We start from the raw sequence: 26591 nt of genomic DNA on the forward strand, positions 1-26591 counted from the left end.
AACACAATGTCAGTAGGTTACATTTATTGTATAAGCGGTAAACCAAGACCTGAATTACACAACTAACCATTTGTCGTCACATATTTCCTCAATTGTAGGCCTCATAGCCAAAGATCTATTCAAGATCTTCAGAATTAGTGCTACACAGTCGTCACTCACACTGATTGCAGGGTTAATTCTGACATCACCATCTAGAATTTCATCGATGTTGTAAAAAGGATTTTCTTTGTAAATGATGGTGTATAATAGAACCCCTGTAGCCCAAATATCTTGTGGTCTGCCCATGTATGGCTCTCCGCCTAAAACTTCAGGGGCGGCATAATCTATTGTTCCAACGAAAACATCGAATGGTCCTTTCTTCACGTACGCCGCAGATCCAAAATCTATTATCTTTATCCTACCTCTGTTGTCGACTATAACGTTTTCATCTTTGATATCCCTGTGGACTATACCATTGTCATGAAGGTGCTTCAATCCTGCTGCTACCTGCTTAAATAACAACTTTGCCTCATATTCAGTCATATTTGTCTTCAGCTCAATCAAGTCAAATAAGTCAATAGAACCAGTGACTCCATGAATTGGTGACTCGATGTAATAGTATTCGTCATCCTCAAAAAAATCATATATAGGTAATATATTGTCATGAGGTTTTTTATTAAGCGAGGAAATTATCTGAATCTCTGAAGGAATTGTACCCAGTTTCCTATCTCTTACCCAAGTGTCGACCAATATCCTTTCCTTAAAAATCAATTTAACAGCAACGACATACTGCTTTTCCTTATGCACGCAGAGATTCACCTTACTGTATGCACCTTCACCCATTTTTTGTAGAACAATAAAGTCCGAATATTTCTTAATATGCTTCAATGCGCCAATTTCATGACCCAACTCCAAATTATTCGAATACGAAAACAGTTTATTTTCCGCATTTTCATCTGATGTTTCCGTTTGCGATCCTTGTTCAGTTGCTAAAGTGGTATTCAATATTAGATTCTCATCAACCTTAAAGTTTTTGTCACTGACAAATTTGTATTTATCCTGTGAATACTCTTTTGCTATCTCCCAACCAGCAACATTGTCCGTTACCGTTTTACTAGCATTATTGGCTTCCGTGTCCATACTGTTTGGCGTTGACAGGGCAGCTCGTTCTGCTGTCATTGTATTAGAGAAATATTCTGATAGAGCATATTCGGACCTTGTACCAGTGTTATTAGAAGCTTCAGAGGTATTGCCTTCAATAGTGAGGTTTTGCAATTCAGCCTTTAGGTGTTTCAGTTCATCTAGTTTGATTTTGCAGCTAGGATGTTCTGAAGAAGCTGTTGAACTTGCACCACTACTTATAGATGTAATATCCTTCTCGTTGAACATTTTCAGTTGGGAGGGGTTAGAATTATAATCCTTAAAAAAGACGTCCCTAGAATGTGTAATCCATAGTAAAATAGAAGACGGGCTAAGAACTCTTAGCTGTATATCAATTTTTAACATGTGCCCATCCCTATGGACAGCATCGATACCAACTGAACTGTAAAAGTCATCCGCTTTAGTTGTTGATTCGCATACGAGCTTGCGGAAGTAATGTTCAGTTAATACCAAACTAATATTCTTTGGACAATGGATATCCAAATGTGGATACATCGTGTTATGATAATGTAGCAAACCCGGCAAGGACGGTATGATTTTTGTGACATGTTTATTGATCAATTCGGCGTAGTGAAAACCAAACATGTTCTTAGATATTGACTTGTTAAAGCTGACCAGTTCCAACGTCCTGGAATCCAAAATAAAGATACCCGCTTGATATGGTAGACAGTGGATTTGCAACTTCAAGTAACCTTCCAATATGGAGGAAGTTATAGCACAGGGAATATTGAGAGATAAATGATTTAATGTAAAATACCGTATCCTGTTAATATGATTGGAAATGCGGATAGGAAGCGGGAGTAGCTCATCGTTTTTATCATGCAAAACACCGGCTTTAGCCTGGTCAATCAATTCAGCTAATGAAGTGCTAATGCTCTTAACGTCATTAATCTCGTTAGCGAATTTCACCGTTTTGATGGGTTTCTCACTAGGATCACTGGATGATATAGCGGGATTAGATGTAATGGGAGTCTGTTGCAACTGCAGTCCCTCTCCACCAACAATGTCTTTCACTGCAAAGTCCTTGATATCAAGCATTACATCCATATGATCACATGGGACCTTCTCAAACACGCAGACTATTAAACCATTCTTGCGCTTTGCCCAGACCGATGCCCAAATGACGTTATGTTTCGTTGATGATGATGCAGAGGAAAAGGAAGATGACGAAGAAAACGTACCTGATCCTGGCTGAATAATCCCGACAACTTCACCAGTAAACACTTGCTCTTGACCCTCAGTAGACATGATTTTATCGAATACAAAAGATCGACAGTCTGAGTGAATCAAATCCAGGAGGGTTGAAGATCTAAGTGCTAGCTTTGATATACCAAATATTAGACAAGCCAAATCATTGGCAGCTCTAAACTGCCACGGATGATTTTCAGAGCATGTTAAGATAGCTTGCGGAGCAGTATATTTTGCTGGTATGAATGAATGAAAAATGCGTGGTGTTTCGTGTGATTTGTGATACTCTGTCGGATCAACAATGGACACAGTCTCTTCAGATGTAGGTGGTAAAACGTTCTCTCCTGGTAGAAAACCGTTGTGACCAGTGTTTGTTCTAATATTGTCATTATATCCCTCGTGGAATGGTTGTGCTAGACTGTCCAATAACAGCTTCTTCACTTCCTCCTCTTGTAGATACTTCCTCTGTTGCTCATCATGCGATGCAACTTTCCCGACATCAAGGGACATCTTGTTAATGTTTAGTAGAGAGATCATGAGAAGGTCCGATGCATTTGCACTGTTAGTGTCTTCCAACGTTTCATCTAACAACCGTAGTAGACTTTCCAGTTCGGCATACTTTTCCACTTGAGACTCTAAGTCCTGTTGGTGTTCAGTTGCCAGCGAAGTACCAGATGGAAATGATTTATTCATATGAGATGGCTCGTGGGTATTTGTTACATGCTGTGGACTCCCCGGCAGAAGCGGCGACACCGACTCTGGGAAACAAGACATTCCCCCAAAGTCTGATGCTGTCTCAGACACATCTACAGCATCGCTTCCGATTTCCCACGCAGTAGAGAATTGATTCACAGCTGGCACTTTGGTTTGAGACCCATTCAGGCTATGAAGCTTTGAACTGCTTAGCATTGAAGGAAGATGTGACCTTGAGCCATCAACACCCTGCCTAAGTGGAGGTGGGACTGCTGGTCCATTAAATAAAGCTGAAAGCGCGGCAGATGATGCATTCCTCAGCTGTTGCGGCTGACCATCTAATGGCAAACGTAACCCCGACAAAGAATGTGGCCTATCTAGCCTACTTCTGGACGCAAAAGAGGGAAGCTGAGTGATATCTTGAGGAGTACCAGCATCCCTAACAACAGTGGGATTCTTGATCATAATTTCTATGGACCTTTTCAAAATCGACAACCTTACTGTTAATGAATTCTTTGATAATGGGTTATATGAATAAGCATGGGTGGACATATTGGGAAAAGCCAAAAGCTCTTCCATATTGAAATCATAAGAAATGCTATGAGCCGATGAGATAGATACTGTCCTTCTCTTGGGCTCCTCTAAGCGATACACGCTTATAGATGATGAAAAGCGTTCAGAAGGTTCTACCCCCGCAGAAACTATCGACGAAGCGGTAGAAAGCCCCATGGGTGTAGTTCCCTTCCGCTCATCTTCCTCAACAACACAAGCTCCATTATTAGGTCTGGTTATTTCAATAGATGACATTATTCGCTAAGAAACGGGTAAATATCTAGTATCTTTCAACTTATTATTCCCTAGCCCAATTCTTCTAAAACTAATATCCAGTTGAAATAGAGAGCTAGCTTTCAGCAACTATTGATAAAAACTGTAGTAACAATAACCCTTAAAAAGTGATTTCCTCTTGATTGCTCGCTCTATTGATCTCCTAAGATACAGTCCTATAGACAGTTTATCACCAAAAGCTGAATAGTTTCTAACTTAATTGGCCTTAAAAAAACAACCTTAGCCTTTCTATATCTAATTAAGCCTTTTACAAGCGTTCAGATTTGTACTTAGAATCCTTTACCGTTCTTTGTTTCTCTTTTATTCTTTAATCTGATTGCTATTTCACGTTAAAGCGACTCCTAAGGTCATTAGCAAGCTTTGAAAAGTACTACTGTTACCCGCATACCGCATACGTTGATTAAGTTATATCAAGTTGTACGAGAGATAATGCGTAGATAATGGCGTTGAGAAACGCCTTCAGTGGGGCTCGAGTGCCTTGTGTCCGGTACCGGTTTTTAAAAAAGAAAATGCCTTCCATTATATAATCAACTTACATAATATGATATGACTGCAACAGTGACAGGGTCGGTAACGAGACAAAAAGTATGCAAGTCTAGCTACCAACGTCGACAGATGTGCTTATAGATGCATTAATAGCGCTAAATGGTGGAATTTCCTCAAGACCTAGATCACTACCAACTAACTTGCGGGCAGCTGCTAGATTTGTGGAATATGCAATGCCGCCTACAAATGGGAGCCACTCGAGAAGAAAAGCTGTTCCACCAAACATGAATAGATCCAAGCTTTTCCTTCTCACTTGCTGCTCTGTCATCTCATATGACTGAGCTTTAGAGTAGTATACTGTACCGGTTGCTTTTGCGTTGAGTACGAGCACGAGGAGTGGTCCGAGGTAGGGAATAAAAGTGAATAATAATAATGAGATGTAAAATCCCCAGAAGGTGAAGTATCTCCACAAAAATGTTGGCATGTTTTTAAGCCAGAAGCGCCACGAGAAGGCAGCACGGGTGGAGAAGAGGAATCCACCTGGTGTAACGAGGATGTATGCAATATACGATTCCATAAATTCCAACAAATAGCTCCTGCAGCAGATTGCTGAGACAACTCCTGCTTGCAAGAATGCGTGCGGCAAGATAACTGGGAGCATGGGGGGGAATGCGACTCCAAATGTGGTGAGCCAGAAGGTGACAAAGATTGTTGCGGCCGCTGTCTGCGTGAATGTATGGACGCCGACGTTGCAGAGGAATGTGAAGTAGTATTGTGGTTTAAAGACGTTCTCCAAGAAGGACTGTCACTTGTTAGTAAAGAACGTTGCTGAAGAGTAGTAGCGTAGGAAGTAGCACTTACACTAACTGGGAGAAACTGCGCATTCAACGAATTCCCGGCGGTCTCGTCGGGTTCATCATACTGCTGAACATCGGGCGTTAACATCGAACGATCACTTATTTGACTATGCGATGAGTGGGTTCCAACTTCAAAATTATCTGAAGTGCTAATTGAACATTCTCTAGTAACAATTGGGCCATCTCTAGAGCTAATAGAGCATTCTATAGAGCTACCCGAACATTCTCTAGAGCCACCTAAGCATTCTCTAGAGCCACCTAAGCATTCCCTAGCTTTATTTCGTACAATTGCCTTCCTGCGAGGTAACAATGCTTTGCTCTCGCTGGAATGAATATGGTTTGGATTTTTACAGTGTTCTTCGAGAAATTGTGCTCTGACCGATTTCTCTGATGGAGCACTGTCCGTGGAGATACGTTGACGTGCTGATGAGCGAATGGATGTAGTTACCTTAACTGGAGAAGCTGTCCTACACTTGGGGGTACGGCAGGCGGAATGTACCTGTTTAGTAGGCACACGAGTGGCCGATGCTATTTGATTCCGAATCCCAGACCGAGTCCGACATGAATTTGTACCATGTGTTGAAATGAGGCTGGAGCATTCGTTTTTGCCCGGTGCTCCCCTATGTTGACAATCCTTAGTTTTAATTGAAGCACTTGCAGAAGAGACCTTACTACCGCAAAAGTCGGAACGGCGGCGTACTTGACATCTATGCTCAATAACATGCTCATGATCTCTTACCAATTCATAACTCGGAACGCGCGAAGACATTTTTATTTGTGAAGGAATTAACTCTTGTTAGCAAGGAACTTAGACCAAAGGCTTAGATTCTTGTGGGAAGAAGTTATGATTATTTCATGACCGTTAACCCTTATATATATATGATATTCTACGTCCTTGTAACCAACACGTCGGAAATTCGATTCATAAACGACATTACAAATGTCACGGCGTCTTGGTCGGATACTCTCCTAATCACAAAAACTGTTAGGAGCAAGAATGACATATGGATTCGATACGATAGGTAGGATATTTGGAATCTGCTCATATAGAGCAACTCTATTCCTATTCAGTGCTCCTTATGATTTAGTCAAGATATATGTTGTGCTGTTTCCATGGATAGTAAGTGTAAAATTACATCAACACCCTTAGATACTCGTTTACTAATTTATTTCTAGTCCATGGTAATTGGGCTTTTCCACCCACAAATATGGATTCAAGCAGTTGCCCTAACTGTGATTTACATTATAACATTCATTACAATACTTGGCTTCCTTGTGTTTCTATGGACGCCAGTCTTCCTACCGATTTCTGTTATATTCGGACCGGCCGGACCATTGACATATATATTAACACTATACACGAATACACAGCTTATCACGACATATATTGTCAATTCTCACTTATTCGTTCCATTGTTTGATCATACGTTGTCAGCCCTTTTGCACGTACCCATGATTGTATCAGTTAAGAAGGCTGATCTAACCGAACCAAAAGAAATTAATGCCCATGAGGTGTTAACCGTCTTGCGATTAATGATCAGCGCTTCTGTATTGATATTTTTGGTAGCGGTACCGGTCGTTGGTCCTATTATTCTTACTTTTGCCATGAATATGAAATTTGCGTACGACAATTTTGAACGTTACCTTATTCTTAACAATCTCTCGCAAATAAAAAGAAGGGATTTTTTCTACCAGCACCTTGTTCAGTTCCTATACTATGGCATGTCATTTACTATTCTGGGTTTTGTACCATTACTATCAGTATGGGCAATGGCATGTTATCCCCTAGGAGTGAGCATGTGGGGTGCCTTGAACTCTCCAGAATTTGCTGACATTGAGGGTGAAATAGACCATTAAAAAGTTTTAAAGTTTTCTTTAGATGTATCATATAGGTTTAGAAATTTAAAAATTCAGCGAACAATCGAACCATTGCAATTAGTAAAGTACAGGGCTGTCAATACATCCAAAGCCTGCTGCAACACCTCCTTCATTGGACACAGCAATTTTGGACCTTAAAAGCCATCCCGACCTTACATTATCATAGATGTTTTTATCATCAAAGAGTACGCAGCCGAAGATACCCAACTCACTTAAAATTGGTTCCGTCACAAGTTCACCTTCTCTCGCGATAACGTTACCATTGGTGGGGGTTGCGGCTATTAGTTCCATCAATATATAAGCACTCCAGTCCTTTTCTGGTATAGTAGCTAAGAACTTAGGAATATCTTCTTTGTATATGTTATTACCACCACCTTCTCTTTGAGGTTTCAGAACAAAACTTGATGGTTCCTCCAAGGCTAATCTTTTGCCTTCTTTTCCTAGTTCAGACTCATCTAAAGGATACATTTTCACAAAAGTTGCATATAATTTCTCTATTTCATCCGAGGAAGCAAACCTTGACAAGATTGATTTGTCTGCTAAAAGTTGCTGTATCTTTTTGGTACCAGAAAGTTGGGTCAGTAAATTTGGAGCTTTAATAGCAAAACTGGTCTCCAACAGCAATCTATTTTCCCAGTCCTGTTCAGTTACATAGTCATTCGGAGTGTAACCTGCCCTAAAATAAACCAAACCAACTTCTTGACCAGTACTTTTTAGATATAACTTCTTTTTCGTTGGCTCTAGTATTATTTTTGTGTGAATCTCATGAATGGTCAACCTTTTTGATAAAATACCGTGTTGCTTAAATAAATTGTATTCCAATAGTCTCTGGTCAAAAACGTTCCTCTCAGACTTTTGGACAACAAACACAACAATGGAATCCTTAGCTTTTGACACTGCATTATATTTCTTTATCGCATTTGCCATACCATTTGTAATGCACTCAGCGGAATTAGATATAGGAACCTCCAAGTCGTAAAATCGCTTACCATTGGCATATTTGCCAGATGCGTTTAAATAACTGTGCAGTTCGCTAACTTTACTGGATAGACCACCAAAAGAAACACTAACTGTGTTGAATTCCACTTGCTTGATCTGGGCATTATCACCGTCTATCAAATAATCTGATCTAAAAATGCCCATTCCAATCTTTTGAGTCATACCGATCTCTTTTGCTTTCAAATACAAGGCCCATAATTTACCGGTAAAATCAGGATCAAATTCAGACAACTTCTGAGTTTCTTTGGAAAGCCAGCCGTCGGCATCTTGAGCAATAGTAGCGTATAGTTTGTTATATTCCAATTGCACATCGATGGCTGCTTCAAAACTATTTCGAGGCATAGGTGTCGGATAGACAGTCATATTGATAACATTGCATTCGTAAGATTTAAAATCTGATGGATATATTGTGAGACCATTTGTAAGCGACCATTGTAGCAATTCTGGTAATAGTTCATGATGAAGCTCTTCTGCACTGAGTAGCGGTAAACCAGGGTATTTTGAAGCCATAATTAGCAGCGCAGTTACTCAATTGTATAGCAACTTCTGGTTTAACACTCTACAAATGTACTTGGGCAAGAGTTTGGAGATAAAACATCTATGATATTTGTAAGCACAACGTTCCCAAATATATATGCATGAATAAATCAAAATAAACTCAACAATGTCGTAAGTAACGACGAGTACCATTCATAAATACATCTAATTCTAAAACTACAGAATAAAATAGGCTGCCTACAACCAGTGAAGGAATTTTACCAAAGTAATTAGTGCTTTTAGTTAGATTCCCATAGTACCAAATTCATGAGAAATGGTTAAGGATTCAAAGTGGAAACATTTTAATGAAGAGGTTTAAAAACCATGCATGTATGAAATACAGAGTAAGTACAACAGATTGCGCCATTTAAAATAACAAATTAATGGTGAATTTTTATATTCGGTAGCCCGCTTTGTAATAAATCAAACTGTGATCTTTTAATTCTTTTAATGTTGGTCATATCATAACGATTCCCAATAGCTCCAGTTCCAAACCTTGTTTCCAGCATCATTCATATTTACACCCAAACCAAGACCTATTGGAGGGGCATTCTTCTTAACCATCGTAGCGTTCGCATTCACGAATAAGTCATCCGGTGAATCAACTTTGAACCGTTTTGAATCGTTTAAAAAAGATGAGTCCGATTCTGCAGGACTGATTTCCAAAGAATCATATGCCCTCTTTTTATTATTCGTTTCAATCGCATTTTCAGCATTTGAATTATTGAGGACAAATTCCCTGGGATCAGTGGGCCCGTACAAATTTTTGAAGCAATAACCCAGTTCTTTAAGCGGGATGCCGTATGTACGGTTACCAGGGGAGAATTTACTTGGCATAATAAGCTTATTATCTTTAATATAACAGTCAACAGTATCGTGATCCCTAATCCTCTGCTGGGCTTTAGTGAACTTCTTCTTTCCTGTACCGTTTATTTGATCAACTATCATAGGATTAATCGGTGATACTAGCTCAACAGATTCTTCCTTAATGCCCAAACAGTCAGCTAAAGTAAATAGAAATAGATCCATTACAGAACCACTTAAAACCTCTTGACGATGTTTGTATCTTGATACAATTTCAGATTTTTTGAGCGCCAAATCTTTTAGTTTCATTTCATCTTGCCTATATGGATTTTCGGAGGGAGGTGATTGGGCTGCAGATTGACTTACAGAAGATTTCTGAAGCTGAGCTAAAACAGGCGTAGCTAAAGACTGTTTTACGTTCATTGGAGACAACCCAGACACATGAACGCTTCCTGGCGTAACAGACATACCAGAAAGGGCCTTAGATTCATTAGCAATCTTCGCAGGAGCGTTAACTGGTACGCTACCAGGAGCATGTGGACTAGCAACATTTGGATGTGAAGGCATCCGAGAAGAAGGTGTGCTTACAGGGATCTGATGAGTTAAATTATGGGCTTGGTGATGAAGTTGCTGTGCTTGTGATTGCTGCTGCTGAGCTTCCTGTTGAGCCTGCTGCTGGGCCTGCTGTTGAGCTTGCTGCTGAGCCTGCTGCTGAGCCTGCTGCTGAGCCTGCTGCTGAGCCTGCTGAGCTTGCTGCTGAGCTTGCTGCTGAGCCTGCTGCTGAGCTTGCTGCTGAGCTTGCTGCTGAGCTTGCTGCTGAGCCTGGTGTTGAGCTTGCTGCTGAGCCTGGTGTTGAGCTTGCTGCTGAGCCTGGTGTTGAGCTTGCTGCTGAGCTTGCTGTTGAGCCTGGTGCTGAGCCTGGTGCTGAGCCTGGTGCTTCTCTTGCTGCTGTTGCCTGATATGCTGCTGCTGCTGTTGAACCTGCTGTTGAACCTGCTGTTGGGACTGCTGCTGAGTCTGCTGCTGAGTCTGCTGCTGCTGGCGGGTAGTCAACATCTGCTGGTGTCTCCGAAGTAACTGCTCCTTTATAAACTCATAATACTTCTGATATCTGAAGATCACCTTATCGACAACGTCAGGGGGAACAATAAAGATACCTTTAGAGGCATGATCGATAATTTCCTTGGCTAACATTCTAATTTGCAAAAGCTGACGGACATTTTCCTCATTTCTAGTTATCAGATACAACATGGGGATAAAGTTATCAACATTTGATAACAATTGCTGACTGGACTGCAATTTATTTTTAATAGACTGCTTCTGTTCAATAGTCAATTGGTTAGTGATGTTAGAAAGCCTCAACGGAGACTTGGCCACCTCCGCATTGATTCTCTTCAATACCATCATATCTTGCTCGGTGGGTCTTGGTAATGATATTTTCGGTACTTGCAATGGCTGAGCTGGAGACTGTCTTAACTTTGACTGTTGGGTAGCTTGTTGTGGTAGCACATTGTTTGTAGTCGCTTTATTTAGACTAGGGCTAGAGTATTGGTGTTGTGCCATGCCGCTCAGAGGATGCTGTGCTTGTTGCTGCTGCGATTGCTGTGGTTGAGGTGGTTGTTGAGGTGGTTGCACAGGTTGCTGTTGCTGAGGTTGCTGAGGTTGCTGAGGTGGTTGCTGCTGCTGCGGTGATTGTTGTGGAGGTTGTGGAGGTTGTGGAGGTTGTGGAGGTTGTGGAGGTTGTGGAGGTTGTGGAGGTTGTTGCTGTTGTTGCTGTTGCTGCTGCTGTGGCGCTAGTGGTTGCGGCTGTGCCTGCTGCTGCATCTGTAACTGAATTTGTGATTGTATGGGTAGCTGTTGCTGATGTTGTGGTCTCTGCTGTCTCTGCTGCATTTGCTGCTGAGGCGCAGTTGTCTGCTGCTGTTGATGCATCTGGCTCATCCCAGGTGTCAACCGACTTGCAGGCTGATTATTGATCTGCTGCTGGTTGTTATTCGGGTTCGATGCACCCATTTGTTGAGCCAACCGCATATTCTGTTGCAACTTTTTTAGAACCATTTGATTGATGTACTTTTTTATGTATAAAATCTGTTGTTGTTGGTTTAACGTCGCTGGCAACTTACCAGCTAATTGTAAGCCTTGGACTAGTTTTTTACCGTTTTCATACAATGCCTTCTGCTCTGCAGGGGCAAATACCTGATTCAACTTATTCAAGACATTTGGTACCTCTTGTGACTGTTGTGGCCCCATCTGTCTTTGTTGTTGTTGTTGTTGTTGTTGTTGTTGTTGTTGTTGCTGCTGTTTTTGTTGCTGTTGTTGTTGCTGCTGCTGCTGCTGCTGCTGCTGTTGTTGAGGCTGTTGTTGTTGTTGTTGCTGTTGTTGTGAGGGTTGTTGTTGCTGTTGTTGTTGTTGCTGCTGTGGAGATAGTTGTGGCGGTTGCTGTGGTTGCTGAGATTGCTGCTGCTGAGCTACCACTGCAGCCTGCTGCGCAAACATAGACTTTTGTTGTTGTTGTTGTTGTTGTTGTTGTTGGTATGCATTCGATTGTTGTTGAATGTTCATCTGATTCACACTAGCCTGTTGTTTTTTAGACTTTATGAGAAGCTGCTGATGCATTTGATATACCTGTTTCGCAATTTGTAAATCGTTCTGTGTTAAACGTTTCTGTTGGGCCAATTCTGTTATCTGCTGCCAAGTAGTGACTCCTTGAGGAATGTTCGGAATGCGTTGTAACAATTCCTTTGGAATCTCTGCTACTTTCATCTCATTAATTAGTTGATGTTGCTGAATGGATAACTGCGCCCGCTTAGCTTGTGCTGCAGCAACTAAATTGGAGGACATTCCCTGAAGTTGCTGCTGTTGCTGTTGCTGTTGCTGCTGTTGCTGTTGCTGCTGTTGCTGCTGCTTTAACATCAACATCTGAGCCTGGTTGGTTGGAGTACCAGAACCTTGGATTCCAGCCGGGAGAGCACCTGGCCTCATCGGTCTTGCTGCCTGCTGACGCGCCTGCGCCTGCTGATTTAAAAACATCTGCGAATTCATACTTGGATCGATACTATTTGTCAAGCCTGAAGCAAAACCACCAGAGCCATTGGAAACCTGCTTCCTTTGCTGATGCGATGCTTGAGCTGCAGCAACTGCATGAGCTGCTTTCTGCTTCTGCTTTACTAAAGTCTTCTTTTTTGCCGCGTCCATAGCCGAGATCCGTTTCCGCATAGCATCTAGGTAAAACTCCTTCGAGCTACTACTAGCATATAAGCTGGTCTCAAACTGTTCTGCAGTTTTCGTCAGCTTTTCCAGGTCAAAGTTAGCACGCGTTCCGCCGTTAATCTGACTTATATCAGCCAAAATTTGGGCCAACTCAGTAATATACTTAGATCTCTCTTGATTCGATAAAGTACTTCTCCAATCAAGATCCATTTTAACAACAATAAGATTTTAAATTACTCCCCGCGACGTAATCTTTGTTTTACCCGTGTCTCAAAAGATAAGCCCTACTCGTCAGTCTTTCCCTTTTTTCAGAAAGAAGGAATGGGAGAAATCAAACCAAAAAAATACAACCTTAAAATCAAAAAACAGCCAATTAGATTAGGTCCTAACTCGAAGTAAAACCCAACGTTATCGAGAGCTGTCGTACGGCACCTATAATATCAGCCTTGCGTATTGTATATCTGATTTAGCGTACTATTAAAACAGACAGCTGCAATTAATCCAGTATATATTTTTTTAAAAAAAAGAACCTCGCCTAATCTTAATACCTATCTCTCTCTAGTCTTAATCTTATCCTAGCACCTTAATATTTAATCTTGGGTTAATGAAACAGCAGGGGGCCGAAGCTTTCTTAACTCTTTATTTTAGCAGGATTTTTGATTCGCAATTGCAGTATTTATGTATATATAAGTAAAAATGAATGGAATGAGGGTTATCTATTTTAATACATTTTGTTTTTCATCGCAAGTTCGCTTGTCTTTGAAAAAGCGTAAGAAGCCCTTATAGTCACGAGACACGGAGACTATACGTCTTTAGTGATTTGAGCGAAATGTGATATATAGCGAGCTTTAAGGGCTATGCTGCTACGGAGTGATTCATCGGACGCGCTAGGACTGCTAAAGAGATGATATATCGGAGAAGCTAGTTAGAATTAGGTCCATACACTCAAAAAGGATTTACACTTCGGGATCAAATTAGCCGTTACCTCGGCAACGCTTAACGGAGAATCTCATAATTGGAAAGGAACTGCCTCGGCCATTTTGTACAGTCACTTCTGGGGGTTAGTCTTCAGGAGAAAGGAGACTGCTTACGTAAAAACAATGGAGGGGGGAAAGACTTGAGCGTCACTATAGGTAATTTATGCCATAAAGAACAATAAAGATATACAACTAAAGAATAGATGATACATTCTAGTATATCTTTCGTATATCTTTTGATATACCTTTATAAGTGAAAATTGAACACATGAACATAGATATACGCATGTTATGGTATACACGTACTTTCCTGACGTGCATTATCAGGAATTGACATTCTCGTCGTATAGAATGTCTTCTAGTAGATCGGAAACCTTTGTTTCTAAGTCAGCTTCTTTATTCTTATTTTCTGAGCTGATTGAAGAATCAAGTGCAAGTTTATTCTTTGCAAGCTGTAAAATTTTTTCTTCGATAGAATGTTGAGAAATAAGAGTGGTTACTGTAACTTCTTTTTCTTGTCCAACTCTATGTGCCCTGTCAGCAGCCTGTTTGTCATCATGAGGATTAAAACTTTGGTCAAAGATGATCACATTGTTTGCACAAACGAGGTTAATTCCAAATCCACCAGCTTTCGTGGAAAGGATGAAAACTGGGATAGAATCGTCGTCTTGAAACCTATCAATTAGTGCCTGACGGTCATTCACCTGCGTTGATCCGTCCAACCGAAGAAAATTAATGTTTAGGGTCGAAAGAACCAATTCTAGAATGCCTAAAACCTGGGTAAATAGTGAGAAAATGAGGACTTTCTCTTTCCTCTCCATTATTCCACTGAGGATTTCTTTTAGTTTATCCACTTTGCCCGATTGCATCCACTCTTTTTTCTTGAGTTGGAATTTGCTTAGGGTATTGGGGAATTTACAACAAAGGTTGTGCAGCTCGAAGTCGCTCATCACACTCATGTCTTCCCGAATGTACTCTCTATTACCATTGTCGGAATACTCAGGCTCATCAAGGATGCGGTCGCTCATTTTGTCAATTATCTTGTCAGTGTAAACATGTCTGAACAGTAGAGGATGTATAGATGCCTTTCTTAGTGCCATGATAAGGTTCTTAGAAGTCGATTGTGTAAGTTTCGCTCTCTCTTTCGGATCTGCAGGAAGGACGCCTTCACGTTGCATGCGTTTATGTTCCATAACCAGACGGATTTCCCGCTGGTAGATGGATTTCTGTGCTGCCGTCATCTCACACAACATTATCCTGGTATGCTTTGCGGGAAGATGCTTGAGAACTTGATCCTTACGTCTCCGTAGAATAAAGGGTTTCATCATTGTTTTAGCACGATCTATAGCCTCTTGTGCTAAAAGGGGATTATAATCAACGTTAGAATCATAGGTTCTTGCCCTTTGTTTAAAGACTGCCGCTAATTCTTCCTTCTTGGACACAAACAATGAGGGCATAATAAACTCCAACAATGACATTAGTTCTCTTAGATTGTTTTGAAGCGGAGTGCCTGTTAGCAGTAAGCGAAAGTTAGCGTGGATTTTCATTAGTTTAGTAAATCGTTCAGACATTGAGTTCTTAAGCATATGGCCTTCATCATAAACCACCACATTGAAACTCCGATTCTTTAAAAACGAAACGTCTAGCTTGTTTCCAGATGCCAGATTGTAGGTTGTCACAATGACATCATATTTACCCTCATTTTCTTCAAGAATTTCACGCAATTTAGATCTTTCTTGTTGCGAGCCGTAGTAAGGTTCTATTTTTAATTTAGGACAGAACTTTTCAAATTCACGCAACCAGTTCTCCAAAGTGGAAGATGGAACCACGATTAAATGCGGACCCGGTTGACGAATTTCCTTTAAGTATGCGATAAAGGAAATAACTTGGCATGTTTTTCCGAGCCCCATCTCATCAGCTAAAATACAGGACAGATTATTTTGATATAGTAGATTTAACCAATTTATACCGGTTTGCTGATAGTCCTTTAGAGTTACATCTGGAGCAAGTAGCTTAGGTTTACGCTTAAAGAACTTAACTTCTTTCTTTCCCGATTTGTCATATCCGTTACCGCGGTTACCACGACGCCGAGTATGGCTGAATTCCTCGTCTTCACTATCTTCATATACATCGTCAAATTCCTCCTCCTCCTCCTCCTCCTCCTCCTCTTCTTCTTCCTGCCCCTCATCACTTAACTCTTGCTCACTTGCGTGGTTTTCGTGTCCACTACTTTCACTATCACTTACTGGAGGATTATGAGACGCTTGATGCCCATTATTAGAGACTTCGGAAACATCGTTATCATTGTCACTTTCTGATTCATCAACTTTAACTTCCATAATGTTCAGTTCTCCCTCACTATTCTGTTCAACTTGAACGCCCCATTTCTTTATCTCATTGGCTATTAAGTTACCATATGATGAGCATTTCTTAATCAACGATTCTATAGCGTTGTAACCTTGCATGGACTGCGTGATCTTTTCCAACATCTTCGCGCCATCCTTTTTAGTTTGTCCACGCCTTCTACTAGATGTCCTCTTATCTGTGGCCTCTGATTCACCTTCTACTACAAAGTCCATTGTGCTAAAGCTATCCAATGACTTGAAGGGTCTTTTTGCAATCAGCGCCAATGCTTTATCAATCGGGGTTTCTGCTAGATCAGCAATGTCTCCAGCCTCTGCTTCATTTAAGAACTGCAAAACCTGATCGTCAATATCTATCTCATGACTTCTCTCTTCGTAATCGTCCCCACTAATATCGTCCGCACTCCCCTCTTCAGCGCTGATCTCGTCTTCCTCCTCATCGCTAAGAGAAACTTTCTCCTTTTTAGATTTCTTGGAAACTGCTACCAAATTATCAGCACGGACTAGTTTTCTTTTTTTTGAAATAGGTGGTTCTACTCTCCACGGTACATTTTGCATTTGCACTTGCTCCATGGAAGGGCCCATTTTACCTTGATGCATCACATGGGAATAACGATCGAAAATAGACTTCTTTTGTCTTTCTAGTGTTATCTTTGACGACCGCTCAGGAGACTCAACAACAACGTTATGTTCCATCCTTTGCATTACTCCAGTCGTATCCATATTGTTGGATATTAGCGGACCATTCAGCCTTAAAGATGGCAGCCTTGAAGTGCCAGCGCCAAACTTCTTAGAAGGCATCGCCCAAGACTTGGCCATCTTTTTTTCACGTAACTCATTTAATCTATCAATAGTCAAGGGAATACTAAATGAGTTTGACTTGAATACTGCCCTAATTAGGGTTTCAGAAAAGTCTGGATAATGTTGTCGAATTTCCTTCAGATGAGCATCTATGCCAGTAGATGTCCCTGCAATACTATGGCTTTCTTCCATCATGCTAGGGGCAATATTAGGCCTATATGTAAACCGATCATGTAATTGTGCTATGCTGGGTTTACCATCCCCACTAGAAGGCGGGTACGTCTTTAAAGGTGACGATTCTTGCTTAGCTGTAGTTGGGGACGATTCAGGAACTTGGACCTGAGCCTTATGCTCATAGCTGTCATATGTATTCTCAGGGGTATCTGGATCCATTCTTGACTCCTTCCCCTATCGAAATTGCTCCTTTTTCTATTTTGTTACATATACCATCTAAGTAATGTTATAGCGTACCATTGCTATAGTGTGAAATTTTTCGTTTCAGTTGATTCGGGCTCACTGACTTCGCCTGAAATCTAAGGGCAGATTTAAAGAGCGTAATATGAATGAACAAATTCTATGGAACGACTCGGTTACTCACACATTCATCGCTTAGCTGTTGAATATTTACGTTACTGTTGTGAAACTACACAAAGTTTTATCTAGACGCTTTGTCACTACGTCGGTACACTACATAATAAACAACCTTGTTTTAGTGTTCGTCAGAAAACCTCAAAAACGTAACTTAACGCCGCCCAGACCTTTATATGAAGGTTATATTACAAGCCGCTCCATTAGTTTTAAGTCTATTTCATTCATAGACATCCAGAGCAAAAGATAATACTAGCTACAAAACCAACTAATAACAAAAGCGAACAAGATGTACAAGATTTACGCATTGGGATCCAACGGCAGTGGTCAACTTAGGCATCGGCCATTTTAAGGACGTAATGGTTCCACATTTAACCTTTGAAAGTGTGATTAAACCAATAAAAGTAGCTTGTGGTGGAAACCACTCGCTAGTATTAATGGAAGATGGCCAACTTTGGGCCACTGGTGATGGTAGGCAAGGGCAGTTCGCTATGGATGATGCCAAAAGCCTTTTTAATTGGATACAAATCCCCGGCACGTTTGAAGATGTTGCATGTGGGTGGGATTATTCTGTGGTAATAGATACATTTGGGAATGTTTTAACTTCTGGTGCAGGTCTTAATGGCGAATTAGGCCTAGGGAGCATTAAATGCGCCTATCAATGGCGCCGCGTAACGACGTGTTTAAACAGTTCAAGGGCAATATACTCATCATTTCAAAATGTAGTGTTGCGCGACGGCAACAAGCTCTTCGGCTGGGGTCCTAATCGCAAGGGACAGCTTATAGAACCGAAGAGTAAGGGTTTTGATTCGCCAAGGTTAATATACGAAGGCAAGGATATAACGCAAGTTACAATGGGAAAAGATTTTGTCGCAATCATTGATTCGGGGAAACTTGTAATTTCAGGAACTATGCGAGATCGCATTAACGACATAATTCGCGATATATCTTCTGAAGAAATCATTAAGATCGCCGCAATGTGGTCTTCGTTGCACATCTGGACAAAACGCGAAATATTTTCTTATGGAAATGGAAATTATGGTCAGATGTTCATCTGGGAGCGACCCTCTAATATGACCCACTTAAACACAGGAAGCGAACACGGCATGATGTCTTTAGCCGATGGCCGCGTCTACTGTTGGGGCTGGGGAGAACATGGCAATTGCGGCTCTTCAGCAAAACTACTAGAAGAAACATCCCCCTACAATGACAAGAGTAATATCATAAGTCCACTTAATTGTGTCTTAGAAACCGATGAAAAAATAATTTGGTTACAAGGCGGATGCGCGACATCTTGGATATGCGCAAAATGTTAAGAAGTACCTTTCCCACATTCATTAGAATGCCCGTAACTAACACAATCCCCTAGCGTTGAAATAAATGCTAGGGATGGCTCACATGGAAAATATGTATAGACTTCTTGATTTTTGATTTACAAGATGCGTATCGTGAACGGGTAGTATGAATTTTACCCTCCCACTTCTTTAACATCTCTGTTATAAAGGTCAAAAGAGTCAATACAATTCCATCAAATGCGCTGCATTTTTGTGAACTATAAAAACTAATTCAGCCTTCACTTCTAAAGAAGTGATAAACATAATTATGCACTTCACCAGAACAAATATGTTCTTAATTCTATGTGGATATATATAATCGGAAAAAATGTTAGACTGAAAAATTTTCTTCTTGTTACCCGACCTTCAGCTATGTCCCCTATTACAGTATTCATTTCAATTGTAGATCCCAGCACTAAAACATTTAAGAGTCTTACATGAGCTATTTTACATCGTAAAAACATACATGTAGAACATTGGTATTGTATAGCAATTGATGCCTGTCTTTAAATTCAGTTGCGGCTGTCCGCAGTTATCTTAGTAGGGTTACAGTAGAAATGACCAATCACTATATACGAACAGAGTGTAGGTCTGGGACTTGCTAAAGAAAACATGAGACCCTCCAAATGGTGGCAAATAGGTACTATGGACCATCAAAAAAGCAAATAGCCAGCGAGAATTCATTTTAAGAAGCAATTTGACTTCATAAATCACCCTATAACATGAATAACCCACCGCCAATGGGGTATCAACCTGCGGCAGGTACAACCGTACCACAAATGCTTGGCACTCCTCAAACACTGGCACAGCCATTACATCAAAATGCTCCACAGCAGCAGCAAGATTTATTGAATAACAAGCTACAACAGTTGGCCAACCAGCTTGGCCAGCAAGGCGTTTCTAATAGCTCGAATCCGCTATATCATCCTCATTTGAGTGATCCTACATTGGTTAATAATCCCATCTGGAACCTGCAACTACAACTAGCTGCAATATCTCGGCAATCTGTGGGACAAGAGAATGTTTATGCAAGGCAAAATGCTATGAAGAAGTATCTGAAAAACCAGTTTAACTCGACGCAGCAGCAGCAGCCTAGTGACATGGCGAAATCTTTGGTAGATTTTACGAAGCAATATCTCCTTGAAATGGCCGCCGATCCTGCCGTTCCGAACAATTCTAGCACGCCGGTCCCTGGACAGCAAACACAGCGTCCCCACGGTACACCTGTATCTACTCCCAGTACTCCCAAGGCCGAACTAGCTAACAACTCGCAAACTACGCCATCTATTTTACTGCAGCAACAGCAAAAGAAGCTGTTCCAGTTTAATATTGACGAAGATGACGAGGTGGAACACCGTATGGTTGCACCTGTGAATACTAAATACGATGAGCAGTTATGGCACACAATTGATTTGTCAAATTTGGCTGTATACAATCTGAATGAGAATCTGTTTAAATACGACTTTTTGACGCGGTTGTACTTGAACGGTAACAATTTAACACATCTACCTCCTTCTATCAAGAAACTTCGGAATCTGAGGGTATTGGATATTTCTCACAACAGACTAACTGAATTGCCACCTGAATTAGGAATGTGCTACCAGTTGAAGTACTTATATTTTTTTGACAATATGGTTTCTAGTCTTCCATGGGAGTTTGGGAACTTATTTAATCTTCAATTTTTGGGCTGCGAGGGTAATCCATTGGATAGACAGCTGGTTAAAATACTAGCGGAAAAGTCGGTTACTGGTTTAATCTTTTATTTGAGAGACAATGCGCCTGAAATCCCTTTGTCTGAACCTCGTCGCTTTGTTGAAGTGAATGCAGATGGTGAATCGGTGGAGAGTTACAAATCTCTAAATGATGCAACAGAGCACTTGAGCAGGGACCTTGTTAAGAAGTCTTTCACACTTCTTTCATACAACACATTATGCCAGCATTATGCTACGCCAAAAATGTATCGCTTTGTGCCATCATGGGCACTAAGCTGGGATTATAGGCGTGAAAAGTTAAAGGAAGAGGTTCTAAATTACCAAACAGACATAATCTGCTTGCAGGAAGTGGAAAGCAAAACTTACGAGGAATTCTGGTTACCACTATTGGAAAAGCAAGGCTATTCCGGTATTTTCCATGCAAAAACCAGGGCAAGAACCATGCAATCTAAAGATGCCAAAAAGGTTGACGGTTGTTGTATTTTTTACAAAAACTCGGAATTCACAACTGTCTTTACGGACGCAATAGATTTTAGCAGTGTGTGGATGAAGCACAATAAATTCCAACGTACTGAAGATTACCTAAACCGTGCTATGAACAAAGATAATGTGGCATTGATTGTTAAGCTGAAGTATGAGCACAATGGAGAATATGTATGGGTAGTAACAACCCATTTGCACTGGGATCCACATTTTAACGATGTTAAGACGTTCCAAGTTGGCGTTTTGCTCGACTACATAGAAAAACTGTTAAAACAACAACATGGTGCGAATAATCCACAAGAGAAGAAGAAAGTACCTTTAGTGATCTGTGGTGACTTCAACTCTCAATTGAGCTCTGCTGTAGTAGAACTATTTAATACCGGCACTGTGAAGGCTCATAAAGATATTGAAAGTAGGGACTTTGGTTACATGTCCCAGAAAAATTACGCACATAACTTATCTCTGAAATCAAGTTATGAAGTTATTGGGGAGCTGCCTTTCACTAACCTTTCGCCTTCTTTCACAGACGTTATAGATTACATATGGTATTCCACTCAGGCCTTACGAGTTCGTGGAGTTCTAGGCGAGATTGATCCATCGTATGCGTCTAGATTTATTGGATTGCCGAACGACAAAATTCCGAGTGACCACATTCCGCTACTAGTGCGCTTCGAGTTCACCAAAACCACTACTGGCAACGGTAGTAGCAACAAGGCTGCATGAATAATGAGCGAGAGCGTCTACACCATCGTTATTACACCGATATAGATTTAATAACGTTCTCAATTCCCAATTTTGACGCCTTTAAACCTATACTACTACAACTTCACACAGCCGTCCAACATTAAACGCTTCTAAGAAGTAGAGAAAATAGGTAACATCTATCTACTTTATTGTATATTATAACACGAGTTTTTCTACGTATCAGCAGGTACTAGTCATAAGGCAATCTTCAGGGAAGGTGACCTTATTGATATTCGCAACTACGACAAATAGCATTACATAATACAAGACACTCCGATCACGTTTAGTCACTTAATACTAAGAAAAACTTAGGATGCATTCAAGGTTACCCGACCTCCGAGCCACAAACCAACCAATCACATGACGTTCTCTTATCCTACGAAGGTGGCAAACTACACGGGCTAAAGCAATAATTTGAACACCTTCAACGAAAAGGCATCCTTCGTGATAAACAACAACGTTTGGCTAAATCAAAGCTAGTGGAGATAACTCACCACGAAGAAAAACAACAACCCTCAGTTATCAATATCGACGAATAGATCGATGTCGCTATATGAATATAAGCATCCGATTATAAATAAGGACTTAGCATCAACAGATGAGCGAAAGTCTTTCCCAACTTTAGAATCTTGGTACGATGTTGTCAATGACTATGAGTTCCAAGCAAGGTGTCCAATAATATTGAAGAATTCGCATAGAAGCAAACACTTTACTTTTGCTTGTCATCTGAAATCATGTCCTTTTAAAGTTTTGTTATCTTATAGTGGTGGTTCAGGTTCACAAGCATCTCATGGTGATACTGGAGGGCCGATATCACCAAACGGTGGTTCTATGGAACGCGATAAGGATGTGAGTGAAACAGGGGTTGAGGATGAAAAGAAGGTAAATGTTGAAGACGATGTTAGTGCAGCTATTGCGGCAGCAGTGGCAGCAGTTGCAAATACAGGATCTCAGCATAATGAAAACAGCATGAAAGGTCCGTTTACGGTTACGAAGATCGAACCGTATCACAATCATCCACTGGAAACTAATTTAAGCTTATTCAAGTTTGTTCTGACGAAAATTCCTAAGATATTACAGAATGATCTGAAATTCGATTCCATTTTAGAAACTTTATGCAACGAGGATGATAATACTGTTGCTAAGTTCAGGGTCTCACAATATGTGGACGAATCTGGTATTCTAGAGATAATTAAAGAACGTTATGGCTTGACGGACCAGGAGCTGGACAAAAAGCTGCTGGCGCAAATTGCTAGGCGGATAACAACATACAAGGCGCGCTTTGTGCTAAAACGAAAGAAACAAGGCCCATATGCTATGTCATCATCTCATGATATGACAGGTAACGATGAAGATGATGTAGATGTACAGGTACCGGAACATGTACGCCATCATGTACATCATCACGTACATGCTAATGTAGATGCAGCAGCAGTTGCAGCAGCAGCAGCTATGTCTGTGGACGGTGGTAAACATGGATTGGATGCCATGGATGAGCAACCCAAGAAGAAGATGAGGTCGAATAAGATTTCTAATGCAGTTAAAATGGGTACTCGGGGATCGTTGGTGGCAGACCACCATCAACAAGATACTGTAAACGGGGATGTTGCTGATCAGGACGTTGATATTGACTCAGATATGCATCACCATCACCATCATCACCATCAGCACAAGGAAATGTCGCCACATGATGAAATGGCAGAGCAATTAAGATTACTCTCATCGCATTTAAAAGAGGTCGAAGCTCAAGAACATGGCAACGTCGATGTTGATCCTGAAATAAAAAAGGATGATGATATTGCCGACGAAAATATCCAACCGGAATTGAGAGGACAGTAACCTACTTTACTGTAGTTATGAAACACAATATAAATGTATGTATTCCTAAGGCTGTTGAGTGTACATTGCTCTCGTTTTAGATATTCTGTAGGTAGACTTATTTTTTCAGTTTTTTCTGATATTTCAAAAACCGATATACAAAACCTAGGTCATCGTAAGTCACAGTTCGCATTTAAAGTACTATTTACCTAGTGAGAAAATGCTGAGACCTTGGAATTTTAAAAATGTATTGCGACCTGCATGTTTTTTAAGCTCAGGTACCCATTTTTTTAAATCTATTGGGCGTTATTACACTACTGGAAATAATAACGATGGTCTAGATACATCTTCATCACCATCTATTCTTCCGATAACAAAACCATGGTATTTACAGGATCCAGCCCCTACTGAGCAAGGCAATAGTTTACTTAAAAAAGACTATATAAGATTTCCCGAAGAGCCTTATCCAAAGGTTTTGGATAGCATCACCAGTGTCTTACAAAAAAAGCTTGGGGCAACAAATATTATATGTTTTAACGCATTAAAAGCACACCGTCCATTGAATAGCACCGGTTATTTAGTATTAGCCACTGTTCAGTCAAAGAAGCATGGATCTAAAAGTGTTGTGGAATTAATGAAGTACTTGAAAACAGAATATGGTGTATATCCAACGAAAGAAGGAGGCCTCACAGCTCAGGAAATGCGCAAAAGAACCAGAAGAATGCAGAGATCAGGGAAGCTGGTAAAATCACAGTCAAATTATGCTGGACAGAGCGATTGGTATCTTGTGGATTGTAAGTTGAAGAGCAAACCGGACGAAAACGTCCATGTACATCTATTGACTGAAGAAAGAAGGAAGGAGTTAAATCTGGAGGAACTTTTCTGCACTGAAAAGGAGTATGAGTTATATTCTGTTCGACAAGATGCACCTCCAGAACCCGAAGACTCTAGTGAGCCTGATAATATTCTAGCTGCTCTGAAAAGTTTGGCGATGTCAAAATCAAGGCGATACTACTCTATGCAGGCCCACAAGACGGATAATATCTCGCTATACAATTCATTACTAATTCAAGATTTTCAGACGGCGAGAGAAACTGATGGCTCTTTAGAAGATGTTACCAATGCAATGGGTGAGCTTCCTGCTGATGTAATGAAAGACACGCAAAAATGGGTTGATATATTTGAGCATAAATGGTCTCTTACCAAGATTACAGATGTCGAGTGGGCATTGCGTTGGAAATTCTACGAATTTCTATATGCAAGCGATTTGCTTGCTTTTCAAAAAGCCCAACAAGAACATGTTGCTAATCTTCAGCCTTACAAGGACAAACTATCGGTTAGCTTAAAAAAGTTATTTGGGTACTTTACCCTCAAGCAGTCAATGGGGGGTATTCTCAATCGGGAAGAGCTTAGTTCCTTCATGAATCTTTTGAACAAAGAAATACAGACAGTGGAGCCTGAGTATGAGGCCGTTGCATCAAACTATAATAAAATGGTGGTGGATGTACTATCCCTCTATAGACAACATGATCCCGAAGTCATGAAGGATGAGCGAATTATTCTACGTGTATTGCGAACAATGGTGAGCTCCAAAATGAAGATGCATGCATTATACCAGTACGTTTTCTACATCACCGAATCCAATATGGACACTAGGAGTGTCATTCTACTTTGCATCGAATTATTTTGCAAGAACAAGGACTGGCATAAGCTGTTTCCCCTTTACTTTAATCGTTGGATTCCTAATCACTATGAGGATGAGTTGGTGTGGACAACTTTTTTCAGACATTTGCTGCAGGAGGGTGACTATGCTGTATGGTTAAGTGTACTAGAAGAAGGTTTACTGCTTTGGTTAAAGCGTTATAATATAGACCTTAATGCTCATCATGAACTGCGAGACCTCGTTTTAGAGCTACTAAAAAAGGTTGACCCTACCTCAGAACGCTATATTGAGTTAAGGAGCGATCTATCACTTATCTAAATTGCATATATAGCACTTGTATAAATAAACCGACAAATTCATTACATATTATCCATATTAAGATTTTTATTGAGGTATTCTGTAAAAAGAGGCACAATCCTATCATTTTCTATGCCTCTTAACCTGTTAAGTTGTACAAATTGTCTTCTTATTCTTTGGAGATGTGCCATGCTAATACGATCGCTTGATAATTCGACAAAACAGCATGCAGGGTCGTTGATATCATTCTCATCAGAGACAATTACCCGAATGAGTCCCGATACAACATTGGACTTTATATAGTCCATAATTCGACGTACAACTTTTTGCGTTTCGCCATCTAAAACTTGAACTTGGTTCATCTGGGCGGCTGGTTTCATCATTGTCGCACCACTAGGTTTTAAGCTTTGTAGCAGTTTCTCGACCTCGCGATTTGAATCATCTTTAAATAGCATTGGAAACAATACATGGTATATTTCTTGCTCTATGTTACCCTCTAACTTATCGACTCCCGCTAATATAGAGAATAACGGCGAGTCCCATCGCGCCGAAGGATTTGGCTCCTCATATCTCTGGACTAGTTGGTTAAGAAGTCCCGTTTCCCAAGAATCTTCCTTATTCCGGTTTGAATTCCAGTTAAACAATTGATCCTTTGGTGCAAGACAGTGTACCAAACAATATGTTGTCCGGCTATTTTTTACTTCACAATGCAGTTGGTATCGAAAACCTTTTATATAATTCAGAGAATCCACTATAACAACACATGTTCGCGACAGGTCCCGCTTCACTACGGACATGATTTTTGATCTTGCACTTTTCTCCCCATGAGAGGTAGTATAATCTGCATGTCGTAAACCCAGTGTTTCATCAGAATGGTATTTAACAGTGTAGTCAGCAAGCGTGGATTCGGCTTCAATTTTAGCCTCCAGCAGCTGTTTCAATTTTAACGCATATGTAGTTTTTCCACTACCAGGAAAACCGGTAAATAGCACCAGTGGCATTGTATTTGTTATTTATCACTTGTACGTTACTATATGGAGACGCGATGTTCACGATGAGGTACGGAATTTTTTTCATCCAGGGACATTTTTAATTGGCCCGGTAAGAAGTTAGAGTTGTCGACAATAATTAAAACTACAATCCTAGATCGATACAACTCTGAAAGACGCCTAG

The 26591-nt window shown here is 40.6% G+C and overlaps 11 protein-coding genes across 11 annotated transcripts; 5 read left to right on the forward strand and 6 right to left on the reverse strand.

Annotated features, from left to right (window-relative positions):
• Positions 1 to 54: 54 nt before the first annotated feature.
• Positions 55 to 3828, reverse strand: PSK1 (serine/threonine protein kinase PSK1; the record flags this gene model as incomplete). The annotated part of the gene is made up of 1 exon (XM_018130063.1): positions 55 to 3828. One exon carries the CDS (start codon positions 3826 to 3828, stop codon positions 55 to 57), a length of 3774 nt encoding a protein of 1257 aa, XP_017985841.1.
• A 634-nt stretch (positions 3829 to 4462) lies between these two features.
• LDS1 (Lds1p) lies at positions 4463 to 5979 on the reverse strand (the record flags this gene model as incomplete). The annotated part of the gene is made up of 2 exons (XM_018130062.1): positions 4463 to 5155; positions 5215 to 5979. 2 exons carry the CDS (start codon positions 5977 to 5979, stop codon positions 4463 to 4465), a joined length of 1458 nt encoding a protein of 485 aa, XP_017985842.1.
• A 410-nt stretch (positions 5980 to 6389) lies between these two features.
• AW171_hschr2369 (HBL055Wp) lies at positions 6390 to 7067 on the forward strand (the record flags this gene model as incomplete). Its single annotated transcript, XM_018130061.1, has 1 exon — positions 6390 to 7067. One exon carries the CDS (start codon positions 6390 to 6392, stop codon positions 7065 to 7067), a length of 678 nt encoding a protein of 225 aa, XP_017985843.1.
• Positions 7068 to 7145: 78 nt separating this feature from the next.
• On the reverse strand, positions 7146 to 8597 carry GSH2 (glutathione synthase; the record flags this gene model as incomplete). Its single annotated transcript, XM_018130060.1, has 1 exon — positions 7146 to 8597. One exon carries the CDS (start codon positions 8595 to 8597, stop codon positions 7146 to 7148), a length of 1452 nt encoding a protein of 483 aa, XP_017985844.1.
• A 489-nt stretch (positions 8598 to 9086) lies between these two features.
• GAL11 (Gal11p) lies at positions 9087 to 12848 on the reverse strand (the record flags this gene model as incomplete). Its single annotated transcript, XM_018130059.1, has 1 exon — positions 9087 to 12848. One exon carries the CDS (start codon positions 12846 to 12848, stop codon positions 9087 to 9089), a length of 3762 nt encoding a protein of 1253 aa, XP_017985845.1.
• A 1090-nt stretch (positions 12849 to 13938) lies between these two features.
• FUN30 (DNA-dependent ATPase FUN30) lies at positions 13939 to 17172 on the reverse strand (the record flags this gene model as incomplete). The annotated part of the gene is made up of 1 exon (XM_018130058.1): positions 13939 to 17172. The coding sequence occupies one exon, from the start codon at positions 17170 to 17172 to the stop codon at positions 13939 to 13941; it is 3234 nt and encodes a 1077-aa protein (XP_017985846.1).
• A 484-nt stretch (positions 17173 to 17656) lies between these two features.
• Positions 17657 to 18683, forward strand: ATS1 (Ats1p; the record flags this gene model as incomplete). Its single annotated transcript, XM_018130057.1, is given in 1 exon segment — positions 17657 to 18683. Coding segments are annotated over 1 exon segment (1026 nt in total).
• A 740-nt stretch (positions 18684 to 19423) lies between these two features.
• Positions 19424 to 21619, forward strand: CCR4 (CCR4-NOT core exoribonuclease subunit CCR4; the record flags this gene model as incomplete). Its single annotated transcript, XM_018130056.1, has 1 exon — positions 19424 to 21619. One exon carries the CDS (start codon positions 19424 to 19426, stop codon positions 21617 to 21619), a length of 2196 nt encoding a protein of 731 aa, XP_017985848.1.
• Positions 21620 to 22183: 564 nt separating this feature from the next.
• On the forward strand, positions 22184 to 23479 carry ABF1 (DNA-binding protein ABF1; the record flags this gene model as incomplete). Its single annotated transcript, XM_018130055.1, has 1 exon — positions 22184 to 23479. One exon carries the CDS (start codon positions 22184 to 22186, stop codon positions 23477 to 23479), a length of 1296 nt encoding a protein of 431 aa, XP_017985849.1.
• A 199-nt stretch (positions 23480 to 23678) lies between these two features.
• Positions 23679 to 25439, forward strand: ATP25 (Atp25p; the record flags this gene model as incomplete). The annotated part of the gene is made up of 1 exon (XM_018130054.1): positions 23679 to 25439. One exon carries the CDS (start codon positions 23679 to 23681, stop codon positions 25437 to 25439), a length of 1761 nt encoding a protein of 586 aa, XP_017985850.1.
• Positions 25440 to 25480: 41 nt separating this feature from the next.
• KTI12 (Kti12p) lies at positions 25481 to 26419 on the reverse strand (the record flags this gene model as incomplete). Its single annotated transcript, XM_018130053.1, has 1 exon — positions 25481 to 26419. One exon carries the CDS (start codon positions 26417 to 26419, stop codon positions 25481 to 25483), a length of 939 nt encoding a protein of 312 aa, XP_017985851.1.
• Positions 26420 to 26591: the final 172 nt, after the last annotated feature.

This window comes from Eremothecium sinecaudum, chromosome II, assembly GCF_001548555.1.
Source record: "Eremothecium sinecaudum strain ATCC 58844 chromosome II, complete sequence".
Taxonomy (NCBI): Eukaryota; Fungi; Ascomycota; class Saccharomycetes; order Saccharomycetales; family Saccharomycetaceae; genus Eremothecium; species Eremothecium sinecaudum.